Source organism: Belonocnema kinseyi, chromosome 5 (assembly GCF_010883055.1).
Source record: "Belonocnema kinseyi isolate 2016_QV_RU_SX_M_011 chromosome 5, B_treatae_v1, whole genome shotgun sequence".
Lineage (NCBI taxonomy): Eukaryota > Metazoa > Arthropoda > Insecta > Hymenoptera > Cynipidae > Belonocnema > Belonocnema kinseyi.
Genome location: NC_046661.1, coordinates 81,468,995 through 81,482,971, shown reverse-complemented (window position 1 = coordinate 81,482,971; position 13,977 = coordinate 81,468,995). Strand labels below are relative to the sequence as shown.

Sequence of the window (13,977 nt, the reverse complement as noted above, 5' to 3'; positions counted from 1 at the left end):
ACTGCTTTGACGAGTAAAAAATCCCGAAAAATAGAAACTTGTCGTATTATGTACATTATTTATTTATTAAAAATACTTTAAAAATTTACTACAAAATAATCAAATATTATTATCAAATAGAAATTAGTTTTAATGTTTAAAGTTTCTGAAATTATTTTTTGAACTTAAAATAACAATAATTGGAAAATAATATATTTCTGGATGAATTTTTCTGAATTATTGTTATATTAAATTCAAACAATAATTTTAGAAACTTTAAACATTAAAAATAATTTTTGTTCTTATAGAAATATTTTTAATAATGATTGAATTTTAATAAATAAATAATATTTTTCTATTAATGTTTAAATTCGGAAATTTTATTATTCGTGATTTACGAAATTCGGTAATATTATAAACATTTCTGGGATTTTTCAATTTGGCAGTATTATAAACTGATCGACAATTTTTTTAAATTTCGGAATTGGAAAGTTCTCGAATAAAAAATTTTCTGAATAACAAAATTTCTCGGGTAATAAAATTTCCGGATTGGAAGATTTCCGATCAATAAAATTATCAAAAATATAATAATTAAATATTTTCATAAACCAATTTTAAATTTTTTAAATTTTCTATAATTGATGTTTGAATTTAAAATAACAATGAATATTTTATTATTCGAGAATTTTATCATATCGAAATTTTCCTATTAAGGAATTTTAAAGTGCTGGGAATTTTATTTTTCGGTATTTTTTAGTCGTCGCTGAAAAATGTTTGTTTATTAATATTATTTATTTTTAAAAATTCAATAATAAATCATTTTATAAAAAAAAATTTGTAATGTTTGAGGTTTCTGAAATTATTTTTTGAATTAAAAATAACAATAATTGAAACAAAATATATATTTCTGGATGATTTTTTTTCAATTATTGCTATTTTAAATTCGAACAATAATTTTAGAAACTTTAAACATTAAAAATAATTTTTTTTATAGAAATATTTGTTTATTGTATTTTTGTAGTTTTTTGAGTGTCAGTATTATTGTATTTTTAAATAAATAACTAATATTTAAAAAAATTAATATTTAAATTCGGAAATTTTATTATTCGGGAATTTCTTAATTCGGAAACTTTATTATTTGGTAATATTATAAATTGTTTGGGAATTTTATTATTCGCGAATTTTCCAATTCGGCAATATTATAAACTTTTTGGGAATTTTCCAACTCGGTAATATTATAAACTGTTCGGGAATTTGGAGCGACTGAAAAATCCCGAAAAATAAGATTCCCGTTCCTGTTAAATTCCCGAACAATTAAATTCCAGAATGATTACAAAACTCCCGAATTCAAACAATAAAAAATTGTTTCTTCTTTATCAAATACTATTAGCTTACCAAAAATACAATAATTAATTATTTTCATACAAAAAATTGTTAAATGTTTAACTTTTCCAAGATTAATGTTTGAATTTAAAATAACAATAATTAAAAATAATTTTCATCTAGAAATATATATTTTTCAATTAATATTGTTATGCTAAATACAAACAATAAAGCTGGAAACTTAAAAAATTAAAAGTATTTTTTTATACAAATATTTGATAATTGTACTTTTAATAAATAAATTATATCAATAAACACAATATTTGTAATCTTTTAAATTCAGAAATTTTCTAGTTCGGATATTTTATAATTCGGGAATTTCCTGCCGGGAGTTTTGTTTTTCAGGAATTTTAAACTTCGCTAATATTAATATTATAATTATACAGTGTCGGGAATTTTATTTTTCCGTATTTTTCAGTCATCACTGAAATAATTTTGTTTGTTAATATTATTTGTTTATTAAAAACACAATAATCAAATATTTTATTTAAAACCTTTTTTTCATATTTAAAATTTCTGAAATTATTTTTTGAATTTAAGATAACAATAAATGAAAAATATATTTCTGGAAGATTTTGTTTTCAATTATTGCTATTTTAAACTCAAAAAATAATTTCACAAACTTTAAACATGAAAAATATTTGATTATTGTATTTTAAATAAATAATATTTATTGAAGAATAATTTTTTTAATTGATTAAATTCGAAAATTTAATTATTCCGGAATTTTCAAGTGTCAGGAATTTTATTTTTCGGGATTTTCACTCGTCCCCTTTACAATTTATTTTTTTCTTTTCTGAATTTTGATACCTTTCTATCCGAAATTTGTACAGCAGAGTTATTTTTATGGCTAAAAAATTGTAACGATTCTAGCGTATGGCGATTTTTCTTGGCATTTTTGTAATGATCGAAAGTATTCGATCGTGAGGCACCACGGTAATTTTTCATTAATTAATTGAACATCATCCGCTTCTTAAATTACTTCCAATATCCTAAAAAACGTCCCTTCGAAAGAGAATTAAAAAAAAACTGGGACAAAACTTAATTGGTAACAAAAATCAGTCAATTAGTAAATTAATTTTATAACTAAAGCAAACACAAAAAAAAATATGGCGTTATTAAAATCAATCAGTCATGATAAATTTCTAGTTTCACGTAAAAAAATCCACACAATTAATTACGGTAAGAAAAAAGTTTGGACTTTGAGAAAAAGAAAAAAATACTATCTTTCGTAGTATTTTTCAGACGAGATGTTTGTGCCAGAATAGATTATTGCTGAAAATTACCGGATTCGTCATTGGCGTTAGAAGAAAACACCAAGCAACGAGTCCTATCACAAATAGCGAAACGAGTATTATTCTTTTCAAAGGATCCTTGTAGGTTGCAATTTCTGAGAGATCAGGCAAGCCCATGTGATTGCAGAAAGAATGGGCAGCAAAAGGAGCCACAAAATGTCCTTAAAACAAACGAAACAATTTTTTTTTTTAAATAGAATATTTTTTAATATAATATTTTTTATAGATTTATTTAAATTGATTCATTATCCAGTTTTCTACAATTCTCAATTTCGAAATTACCTAACTTTCCCCGACTTTTCCCTGATCAATTTTTTTGTTCGCTGAAAGTTATAAATTTTTTTTCAGGTAAGAAAAAAATTAAACCTAGAAGATCAATAATGTTCCCCCGACTTATCCGTGATCATTTTTTTTTATTTTCGCTGAAAGTTATGAATTTTTTTCAGGTAAAAAAAATTATACCTAGAAGATCAATAATGTTCCCCCGACTTATCCGTGATCATTTTTTTTATTTTCGCTGAAAGTTATGAATTTTTTTCAGGTAAAAAAAATTATACCTAGAAGATCAATAATGTTCCCCCGACATTTCCTTGATAAATTTTTTTATTTTCGCTGAAAGTTATACATTTTTTCAGGTAAGAACAAAATTAAACCTAGAAGATCAATAATGTTCCCCCGACTTTTCCCTGATAAATTTTTTTATTTTCGCTGAAAGTTATACATTTTTTCAGGTAAGAACAAAAATAAACCTAGAAGATCAATAATGTTCCCCTCGACTTTTCCCTGATCATTTTTTTTTTATTTTCGCTGATAGTTATAAATTTTTTTTCAGGTAAAAAAAAATAAAGCTAGACGATCAATAATGTTAACAATAATAATGCAATAATGAAAAAAAAGAGATAGAAAATTGTAGAAAATTGTTAAAGCGGTCATCCACAAATTACGTAAGATGATTTTTTGGTTTCTTAATTTGGATATATATGGATAATAAATTCGCATATATTATAATTTAGATGTATTGAATTTTCAACGAATAAATGCATTTTTTTTTTAACCAAAAAGTCAATTTTTAAAAAGAAAAAGATGAATTTTCAAACAAGACAATTAATTTTCTATCAAGAAAAAGGAATTTTAAAATAAACCCATAAAGTTTTAATTAAAAAATTAAAAATTGTAGTCAAAGAATTATTTACAAAAAAAAAGAATTTTCAGCAAAGCAGTGAATTTTTCCACCAAGTAGATTAATTTTCTACCAAAAAGGAAAGAATTTTCAACAAAATGTAAAGATTTTCAACTCAAAAATATACATTTTGAACAAAAAATGGAGTAATTACATTTTCAGTTAAAACAATTTATTTTGAACAAAAATCCGAATTATCAACAACATAGATGATTTTATAACCAAAAAGTTGATTTTTTAAATAAAAAGATGAATTTTCAAACAAGAAGATTAATTTTCTACTGTAAAAAAATAATCATAAACTAAATCCTTGAAGTTTTAACAACAAAATACAAACTTCTATTTAAGAAAATATTTTTAACAACAAAAATAAATAATTTTCAGCCAAATAGTAAATTCTTCAAATAAACAGGTGATTTTTCAAATAAAAAGATGAATTTTCAAACAAGAAGATTAATTATCTACCGAGAAAAAACAAACTATAAACTAAACCAATATAGTTTCAACTAAAAATTATAAACTTTTTGTTAAAAAATTATTTTGAAATAAAACACTAATTTTCAACAAAACAGTGAATTTTTCAACCAAGTAGATTAACTTTCTTAATTTTTAACACAAAAAGAGAAATTTTAAACAAAAAATGAAATAATTAAATTTTCAGTTGAAATAGTTGATTTTTAAAAAGCATCTGATTTATCAACAAAATAGATGAATTTTTAACAAAAAAAGTTGATTTTTTAAATAAAAATTAAATTTTCAGTTAAACAATTGATTGTGAAAAAAAATCCGAATTTTCAACAAAATAGATCAAGTTTTAACAAAAAAGTTGATTTTTAAAATAAAAAGGTGAATTTTCAAACAAGAAGATTAATTTTCTACTGTAAAAAAATAATTATAAACTTAATCCTTGAAGTTTTAACTACAAAATACAAACTTCTAGTTAAGAAAATATTTTTAACAAAATAAAAATAATAATAATTTTCAGCAAAATAGTGAATTTCTCAAATAAAAAGGAGATTTTTCAAATAAAAAGCTGAATTTTTAAACAAGAAAATTAATTATCTACCGAGAAAGAAAAACTATAAACTAAACCAATGAAGTTTCAATTAAAAAATATAAACCTTTAATTACCAAATTTTTGAAAAAAATTACTAATTTTCAGATAAATAGTGCATTTTCCAACTACATAGATTATTTTTCTCAATTTTTAATATAAAAAGATAGATTTTAAACCAAAAATGGAATAGTTAAGTTTTCAGTTAAAACAATTTATTTTGAAAAAAAATCCGAATTATCAACAAACTAGATCAATTTTTAACCAAAAAATTGAATTTTTAAATAAAAAGATGAATTTTCAAACAAGATTAATTTTTTACCAAACAGGATGAATTTTCAACAAAATGTAATGATTTTCAACTAAAAAAGATACGTTTCGAACAAAAAATGGAATAATTACATTTTCAGTTAAAACAATTGATTTTGAAAAAAAAAATCCGAATTTTCAACAAAAAAATTGATTTTTTAAATAAAAAGATGAATTTTCAAACAAGAAGATTTATTTTCTACCTTAAAAAATAATTATAAATTAAACAGGTGATTTTTCAAATTAAAAAATGAATTTTTAACCAAGAAGATTAATTTTCTACCGAGAAAAAAAAACTATAAACGAAACCAATGAAGTTTCAATTAAAAAATATAAACCTTTAGTTACAAAATTATTTAAAAAGAAACAACTAATTTTCAACGAAACAGTGCATTTTCGAACCAAGTAGATTATTTGTCTTAATTTTTAACACAAAAAGATCAAGTTTAAAACAAAAATGGAAAAATTAAATTTTTAGTTAAAACAATTGATTTTCAAGAAAAATCCGAATTTTCAACAAGATAGATCAATTTTTAACAAAAAAGTTGATGTTTTAAATAAAAAGATGAATTTTCAAACAAGAAGAATAATTTTCTTCTGTAAAAAAAATTATTATAAACTAAAAACTTGAAGTTTGAACTACAAAATACAAACTTCTAGTTAAGAAAATATTTTTAACAACAACAAAAATAAATAATTTTCAGCAAAATAGTGAATTTCTCAAATTATCAGGTGATTTTTCAAATAAAAAGATGAATTTTCAAGTCAGAAGATTAATTTTCTACCGAGAAAAAAAACTATAAACTAAACCCATGAAGTTTCAACTAAAAAATGTAAAACTTTAGTTAAAAAATTATTTTGAAAAAACTAATTTTCAGCAAAATATTGCATTTTCCAACCAAGTATAGTATTTTTCTTAATTTTTAACACAAAAAGATACATTTTAAACCAAAAAAGTAATAATAAGATTTTGAGTTAAAGCAATTAATTTTGAACAAAAGAATCCGAATTATCAACAAAATAGATGAATTTTTAAACGAAAAGTTGATTTTTAAAATAAGAAGATTAATTTTCTACTTTAACAAAATAATTATAATCTAAATCCTTAAAGTTTTAATTGCAAAATATAAACTTCTTGTTAAAAAAATATTTTTAACAAAACAAAAAAATAATAATTTTTAGCAAAATAGTGAATTTCTCAAATAAACAGGTGATTTTTTAAATAAAAAAAAAATGAATTTTCAAACAAGAAGATTAATTTTCTACATTTTCAACAGAACAAAATAAATTTTTAACCAAAAATGGAATAATTACATTTTAAGTTAAAACGATTTCTTCCGAGACTAGTTTTAAAATGAATACAGTAGATAGTCATTTATTAAAAGCAGAAAGATATCTGAAATAATTGATAAATATTTATTTGTCAACACATATAGAAAAACGATTATTTACTGTAGGTTCATATTTTCAACCAAATACATTCATTTGCTACCAATAAACGACGAATTTTCAACTTAATCTATTAATTTTTTACACCAAAAGATCAATTATGAACAAAAAATGCAGTGAATAAATTTCCAGTTATAACAATTAATTTTGAACAAAAAATCAGAATTTTCAACATAATAGATAAATTTTTAATCTAATAGTTATTTTTCCAAACAAAAAATGAATTTTCAACTAGACACATGACATTTAAACTAAAAATATGAACTGTCCTTAGCAAATTTTTCAACAAGAAAACGAATTTGCAGCAAAATAGTGAAATTTTCAACCAAGAAGATTGATTGTATACCAAATTTTATATCAAATAGTTTAATTTTCAACCAAAAATTAAATAAAAAATCTTTAGTTAGGACAATTAATTTTCAATGCAAAAAAAAATTCTTAGCAAAATATTAAAATTTTTAACCAGAGAATTGAATCATTAAACAAAAACTGCATTCTGAACGAAAAGTGTAATAGCTGACATTTTTAACAAAAATATTAATATTTTGAATGAAAAACAGTTGATTTCAACAAAAAATATGAATTTGTAACTAATTATTTGAATCTTCAACCAAAACAGAATAATTTTTTAATCAAAAAGATGAATTTTCAACAAAATATCTGAATTTTCAATCAAGAAAGATTATTCAGACACTGAAGAAAAAATTCTAATTTGAAGAAAAAAAAAGAATTTTCTGCTATAATGATTTAATTTTTAACCGAAAAAAGCGACTTTTAAGCTATATAAATGAATATTAAATTAAAACAGTCAAATTTTCTTGAAAAAAAAATGAAATATTAGATTTTTCACATGAAAAAGTTTATTAAAAAAAAGTCAACGAACTAGTTAAATTAAAAAAAAATAATAATACTAAACTAGAATTATAAACCCTTAACCCAAAAGTTAATTTTCAACCAAATAGTTGATTTTTCAACCAATAAAATTATTTTTTACTTAAAATACATTTCATTTGTTAACATTTGAACTAAATTAATTAATCTTGAACTAAAAAAAAATACATTTTCAAGCAAAAATGAAACAGTTACAATTTAAGCCGGAAAAATTAATTTTCAAACAAAAAAATGTTCACCTAACTAGTTAAATATTCAGCCCAAGAAATTAATTTTTAACTAAATTACAAAAATGATGAATTAAAAAAAATGTATTGTCAAGCAAGTAGTTTTATTTTCAAGTAAAAAATTAATTTCCTATAAAAAGATGAATTTTTGAGAAAATAGTATAATTTTTAACCCGAAAAGGCGAAATTTAAGCTAAATATATGAAGTTTCAACTAAAAGATATAAAATTTTAGTTTAAAAATATTTTGAATAAAAGAAACTAATTTTTAGAAAAAAAGTGAAATTTTCAAACAACAAAATTAATTTCATACTAAGAAGGGACGACTTTTCAACCCGAGAAATATGAATTTTCAACAGCAAAAAAAGTTAATTTCAAACCGAATTATTGAATGTTAAAGCCAGAACTAAATAAATTCATTTTCAATTTTAAATATATTTTCGACTTGAAAAAACCCAAAAAGACGAGATTTTAACTAAATAAATTCATTTTCAATTTTAAATATATTTTCGACTTGAAAAATAAGAATTTTTAACAAGCCAGTTAAATTTTCAACAAAATAATAAAAATGTTAACCACAAGATGAAAACAATTTTAGATTAGGTAAATTAAAAAAAAAGCATGATATTTTTAATTGAATATTAATAATAAATAAATCTAAATAAGAGCGAAAAAATCTGTAATCAGAAGGTCTTAAATTTCATTAGAGAGAAGTTGAAATTATATTTTTACTAATTTAAAACGTTAAAAATTCTATATTTTCATTTTAAATTGAAGAATATCGAAATCGAATTACTTCTGATTAAAATCTCGAAAATAGGACAATAACAAAACGTTAAAAACTAAATATTTTTAGCTCACAATGTTCACAATTGTATCTTTTAAAATCAAAGGAATTTGAATTGTATTATTTCTAATTAAAAGCATTAAAAATTTAGGAATTAAGAAAGGAAATTGAAAACTAAGTTGAATTTAAATTATTTTAACTAAATTTAAATCGTTCGAAAATTCACAATTTAAAAAAATATTAATTATTCATTACAAAATGATGAAAATTCAAAACTATCACATTTTTATTATTCAAAATTTAAAAAAAATTTAATTACTGAGGTATCAATTTCAGAGAGTGTAATCGTTATCTATGTTGATTTTGAACAATACGATTTTTAAATTTTGAATTTCAAATAATGTAATTTTTAACACTTTATAAAATATTTATAAATAAAATAAAATATGAATTAAATATTTGAATAAAATATTTTTCAATTTTAAATCACTTTTTTTCGAGTCTTTAATTAAAATTCCGACTATTTTAAGATATTAGGATCTTAAAACTAAATCCGTTAAACATAATTAATTTTCAAATTGTGCATCACGATTTTTATATTCAATAATTTTCTTCCGAAAATTAATTAATTCGCAAATTATTATTTATTTTACTTTATAAATTAAATACAGATTATTTACCTGTTCTGACAAAAAGGTACGCTGCATAAGCTCCAAAGACTGTCGTGTAAGCAAACTGGAAGCCTAAAAAAATTTAGAATATTTTGTAGAACATGGCAAATTTTTAAAAGTTTTTGAAATTCACTACTAAAAAAAAAGTTTATTACCAAACAAGGAATAGTTTAATTTTAGTTAAAACACTAATTTTCAACAAAAGAAAAAACGAAATATCAAGCAGTTGAATTCAACAAAAAATACCAATTTTTAACCAAATAGTCAAATCTTCAAACAAAATGATTAATTTTTAACAAACAAGATTAACAACAACAACAAATTTTTTTTACGAAGTGGTTCAACTTTAAACCAAGTTATTTCTTTCTGAAACAAAGAAATTAATTCTCAAACGAAACATGTAACAGTTAGTATTAAAAAAAAGATTTTAATTTTAAATCAAAAACAACAAAATACTTGAATCCTCAATCAAAACAGTTTAATTTTCAACCAAGCAGTTCAATTTTTAACCAAACAGGATGAATTTTCAACCAAAAAGATTAATTTTTTACACAAAAATACGAATTTTCATTAAGAAAATATCAGTTTTCATTTTAAAAAATCATTTTTCAGTAACAACAAATAAAACAACATTTAATCAAAAAGTTAAATTTTCAACCAAAAAGTTAATTTTTAAACCAAGAAGATACATTTTCAAACAAGCACTTGAATTTTAAAATAAAAAAAGAGACATTTTCAATTAAAAAAGATGAATTTTCAACAATCACAATGACAATGAATGACAAAATATAAAATGAAAAACAGTGAAAATGCCGACGAATTTATTTGTTCATCTTAGCAAAATTTGTTTATTTAACTTTAATATTTAATTATAATTTTTGTGTGTAATGACTATTTAAAAATCTGGAATTCTAGAAGCTTTGAAATTCAACTTAGTTTTTAATTTCCTTTTTTAATTCTTTAATTTTGAGTACTTTAATTAGGAATAATAAAATTCAAATTCCCTTAATGTTAACCCCTAAAGTGCATTGTGGGTGTCTGAGACCCCGTGCAATTTTCAAACTCTTATAAACCATATTTAATTCAACAAAGTTGAGTGAGTGTCGCCATCTAGTTTTAGTTGAAGACACTAACTGTAATTGAAGTCGTTTAGCATACTGCGTCAAGCGCCAGTCTACTAGCAGCAGCTGCTGAAACTGGAGGTAAAAAAATTTTGGGGTTCATAACACCCAGTGTGCACTGAGTGAGTGAAAAAGTAATTTTATAGCAAATTTTTTAAAAATTGTATTGCTTTTTGTTTACTTTCTAACGTAAGTATATTATATAAAGTGAAATAATTTTTTTCTCGATTATTTCATACTTTTTTTCTTTGTAGATGGCTTATAACTTACGGCAGCGCGTTATGCGAAAGCAGACGGTGGATGAGATGAATAAAATATAATTGTTAAAATAAAGTTATATGTGTCTCTTTTTTAAATTTCTTGTATTTTTATAGTATTACATGTCAAAGTTTCTCAAGTTTCACAACAATAAATCGATTTAGGAGCAAAAAATCTGCTTCATCATTTTATCATAAAATTGACGTTTCAACTGCGCAAATAAATATCTTTTTGGAAAGCACCCATGTTCCAATATTTTTTTTTATGAAAGTACACTATTTCAAAAGTATATTCATACATTTTCAGGTTAAAATAATTAAAATTGCGTGAGTTATGAATTTTTAAGTTAAAACCCCTTTTTTTCACTTGTTTTTTTTCAATAATTTTTTTGACAAACTTAAAATAAATAAATGACTATAAAATCAACTCTACTTTATAAAAAATACTTTAAACTATATCGGATAATTTTATTGTGTCAAAATATTCAATAGGGGTTAAACAGTACATGATTAAATACGTCGGGAGTTGAAGACCCACGATGCACTTTATCGTGATTTTTACTATGTATGCACTTTGAGGGTTAAATGACCCCATTTTAAAAATTTTAAGCTGAAAATATTCATTTTTTAACGCTTTGATATTGTCCTATTTTCGAAATTTTATTCGGAAGTCTTTAAATTTCGAGATTCTTAAATTTAGAACTGATTTGTTCAATTTTGAACGCTTTAAATTAGAAAAATGCAATTTCAACTTCTTACTGATGAAATTTGAGGCTCTCTGCTTACAAATTTTTCAATTTCAAAAACTTTTAAATTATTATATTGTAAATGCTTTTATTCAGATTTATTTATTTATTATTAATATTCCATTTGATATATCTATTATCCTTTTTTTTTAATTTTACCGGATCTAAAATTGTCTTCACCTTGTGGTTAAAAACTTGATTATTTTGTTGTCAATTTAACAATTTCTTTAAAAATTCTTCTTTTTCTATGAAAATGTAACTGGATTGTCGAAAATTCGTTTTTTAAAATTGAAAATTGTTATTTTTTCAACTGAAAATATAAATGTTGCATTTTTGCTTCAAAATTGATATTTTTAATTGAAAATAAATTTATTTAGTTTAACACTTCTCTTTTTTGGGTCGAAAATTACATTATTTTGGTACAAAATTCGTTGTTTTAGCTTTAACGTATAACAAGAACAAAACAGTTTATTGAAAATTAAACTCTTTTGAAAAAAAATTTCTTTCTGATCAGAAAATTAATTTATTTTGCTTGAGGACTTGAATAGTTTGTTAAAAATTTATATTTTGGTTAAATTCAATTATCTGTTATTGAAATGACTTTTTTTTTAATACTATTTTGTTGAAAATTTGTCCTCTTTTAGTAGAAATTTAATTTTTTTATTTGAAAAATTCAATATTTTGCTAAAAATTATTTTTTTTTAACAAAATATTTTTCCAACTAAAAGTTTATATTTTTTAGTTCGAAACCTTATTGAAAATTAACATTCATGTTGAAAATTCTTCTTTTCCGGTTTGAAAGTCAAATGTTTTATAAAACACTTGATTTTTCCGTGTAAAAATTGAACAATTTTGTTTCAAAAATCGTCTATTTGCGTAGAAAATTAATCTTGTTTGTTTAAAGATTATCTATTTTGTTAAGGATTTTTGATATATTTTGTTGAAAATTCGCCTTTTTGATAGAAAATCAATTTTTTGGTGGAAACTAAAAATGTTTGGTTGAAAATTAATATTATTTATTGCAGAATTGAAGAATTTTATTGAAAATTCATTAGAAATTCAATTCCTTAGTTGAAAGTTCAACTACTGTCTTAAAGCATATTTTTTTGGTTCAAGATTCATAATTTTAGTTAAAAAATTTAACTGTTTTGTAGAATATAAATATTTTCGGTTCGAAAATTCAACAATTTGGTAGATGATTTAATTTTTTTGGTTGAAAATGTATCTATTTTGTTAAAAATTCGCCATCTTCGATAAAAAAAATCTATTTTTTGGTTAGAACTTCAAAATTCAACTCCTGGGTTGAAACTTGAATCACTTCCTGGAAAGTTAATTTTTTTGGTTCATAATTCATGATTTTATTTAAAAATTCGTTCTTTTAATTCAAAAATTTAATTTTTTTAGTGAAAATTCAATTTATTCATTGAAAGTTGAAAATTTTCGTTGAACATTGGACTCTGGTTGAAAGATGAACTACTACTTACTTGAAAAATCATTTTTTTGGTTGAAGATTTATAATTTTTTAAGTGAAAATTGAATTATACTAGCTCTTTGGTTCAAAATTAATCTTTTTTGGTTAAAAATTCAACTACTTGTTAGAAATTGGAACTACTTGGTTCAAAATTAATTTTTTGGTGGAAGATTTATAATTTCAGTTGAAAATTAAGCTTTTTGATTGAAAAATCATTTTTTCTGGTGGAACTTAATTTTTTGAAAGTGAAAAGTGAACTCTAATTATTTTTGGTTTAAAATTAATCTTTGTGGGTTAGAAATTTCACTACTTTGTAGAAAAATCGTCTTTTTGGCTTCGAAATTCAACAATTTCATACCAAATTACACTGTTGTAGAAAACTCGTTTTTTAAGTTGAAAAAATTTTTCCTAAATAAAAAATAAACTACTTCACTTTTAGTTGAAAACTAATCTTTTTTAGTTAAAAATCATAATAGACAACTCGTATTTCTAGCTCGAAAATTCAATAATTTGGTAGAAAATTTAACTACTTGGTTGAGAATTTACCTTTTTGGCATAAAATAATTTTTTTTTTCTTTAAAAATGATACTGTTTGTCTGAAAATTCATGTTTGTTGGTAAACTCCATTTGTTTGATTTAAATTAAATTCTTTTTTGTTGAAATATTAACTATTACATTTTTCGTTCAAAATTCAATTCTTTGGTTGAAAGTAGAACTCATATTTTTCTGAAAGTTACTTTTTTGGCTAAAGATTCATAATTTTAGTTGAAAATTAACCTCTTTGATTGAAAAATCGTTTCTTTTTGTTTGATATTATTATTTTATATTGAAAATTGAACTATATTAGCTTTTTAGTTAAAAAATAATCTTTTTTGGTTAAAATTCCATTATTTTAGTTGCAAATTCACCTTTTTGATTAAAAAATCGTTTTTTTTCAAAATTAATTTTTTTAAGTGAAAATTGAACTATACTTGTTTTTTGGTTGAAAATTAATCTTTTTTGGCTAAAAATTCCACTACTTGGTAGAAATTTTAACGACTTTCTAAACAATTCATTTTTGGTAATAGCTTCATCAATTTAGTTGAATATTTATATTTTTTTGTTAAAAATTAAACTATTTTGTTGAAAATAGTTTTTTCTTTTTTTAGAAATTTATAT

At 21.8% G+C, this 13,977-nt stretch overlaps 1 protein-coding gene across 1 annotated transcript in view; it reads right to left on the bottom strand.

Moving 5' to 3' along the window:
* Positions 1-2,101: 2,101 nt before the first annotated feature.
* The window catches only part of LOC117172716 (CAAX prenyl protease 2), a 26,747-nt gene continuing 14,871 nt past the window's right edge, over positions 2,102-13,977 (bottom strand). The window contains exons 5-6 of the mRNA XM_033360877.1: positions 9,234-9,296; positions 2,102-2,818 (exon numbers count right to left, since the gene is read on the bottom strand). Of these exons, the coding sequence (XP_033216768.1) occupies positions 2,604-2,818; positions 9,234-9,296 (278 nt within the window). The 3' untranslated portion in view covers positions 2,102-2,603. The remainder of the gene's footprint in view (positions 2,819-9,233; positions 9,297-13,977) is intronic.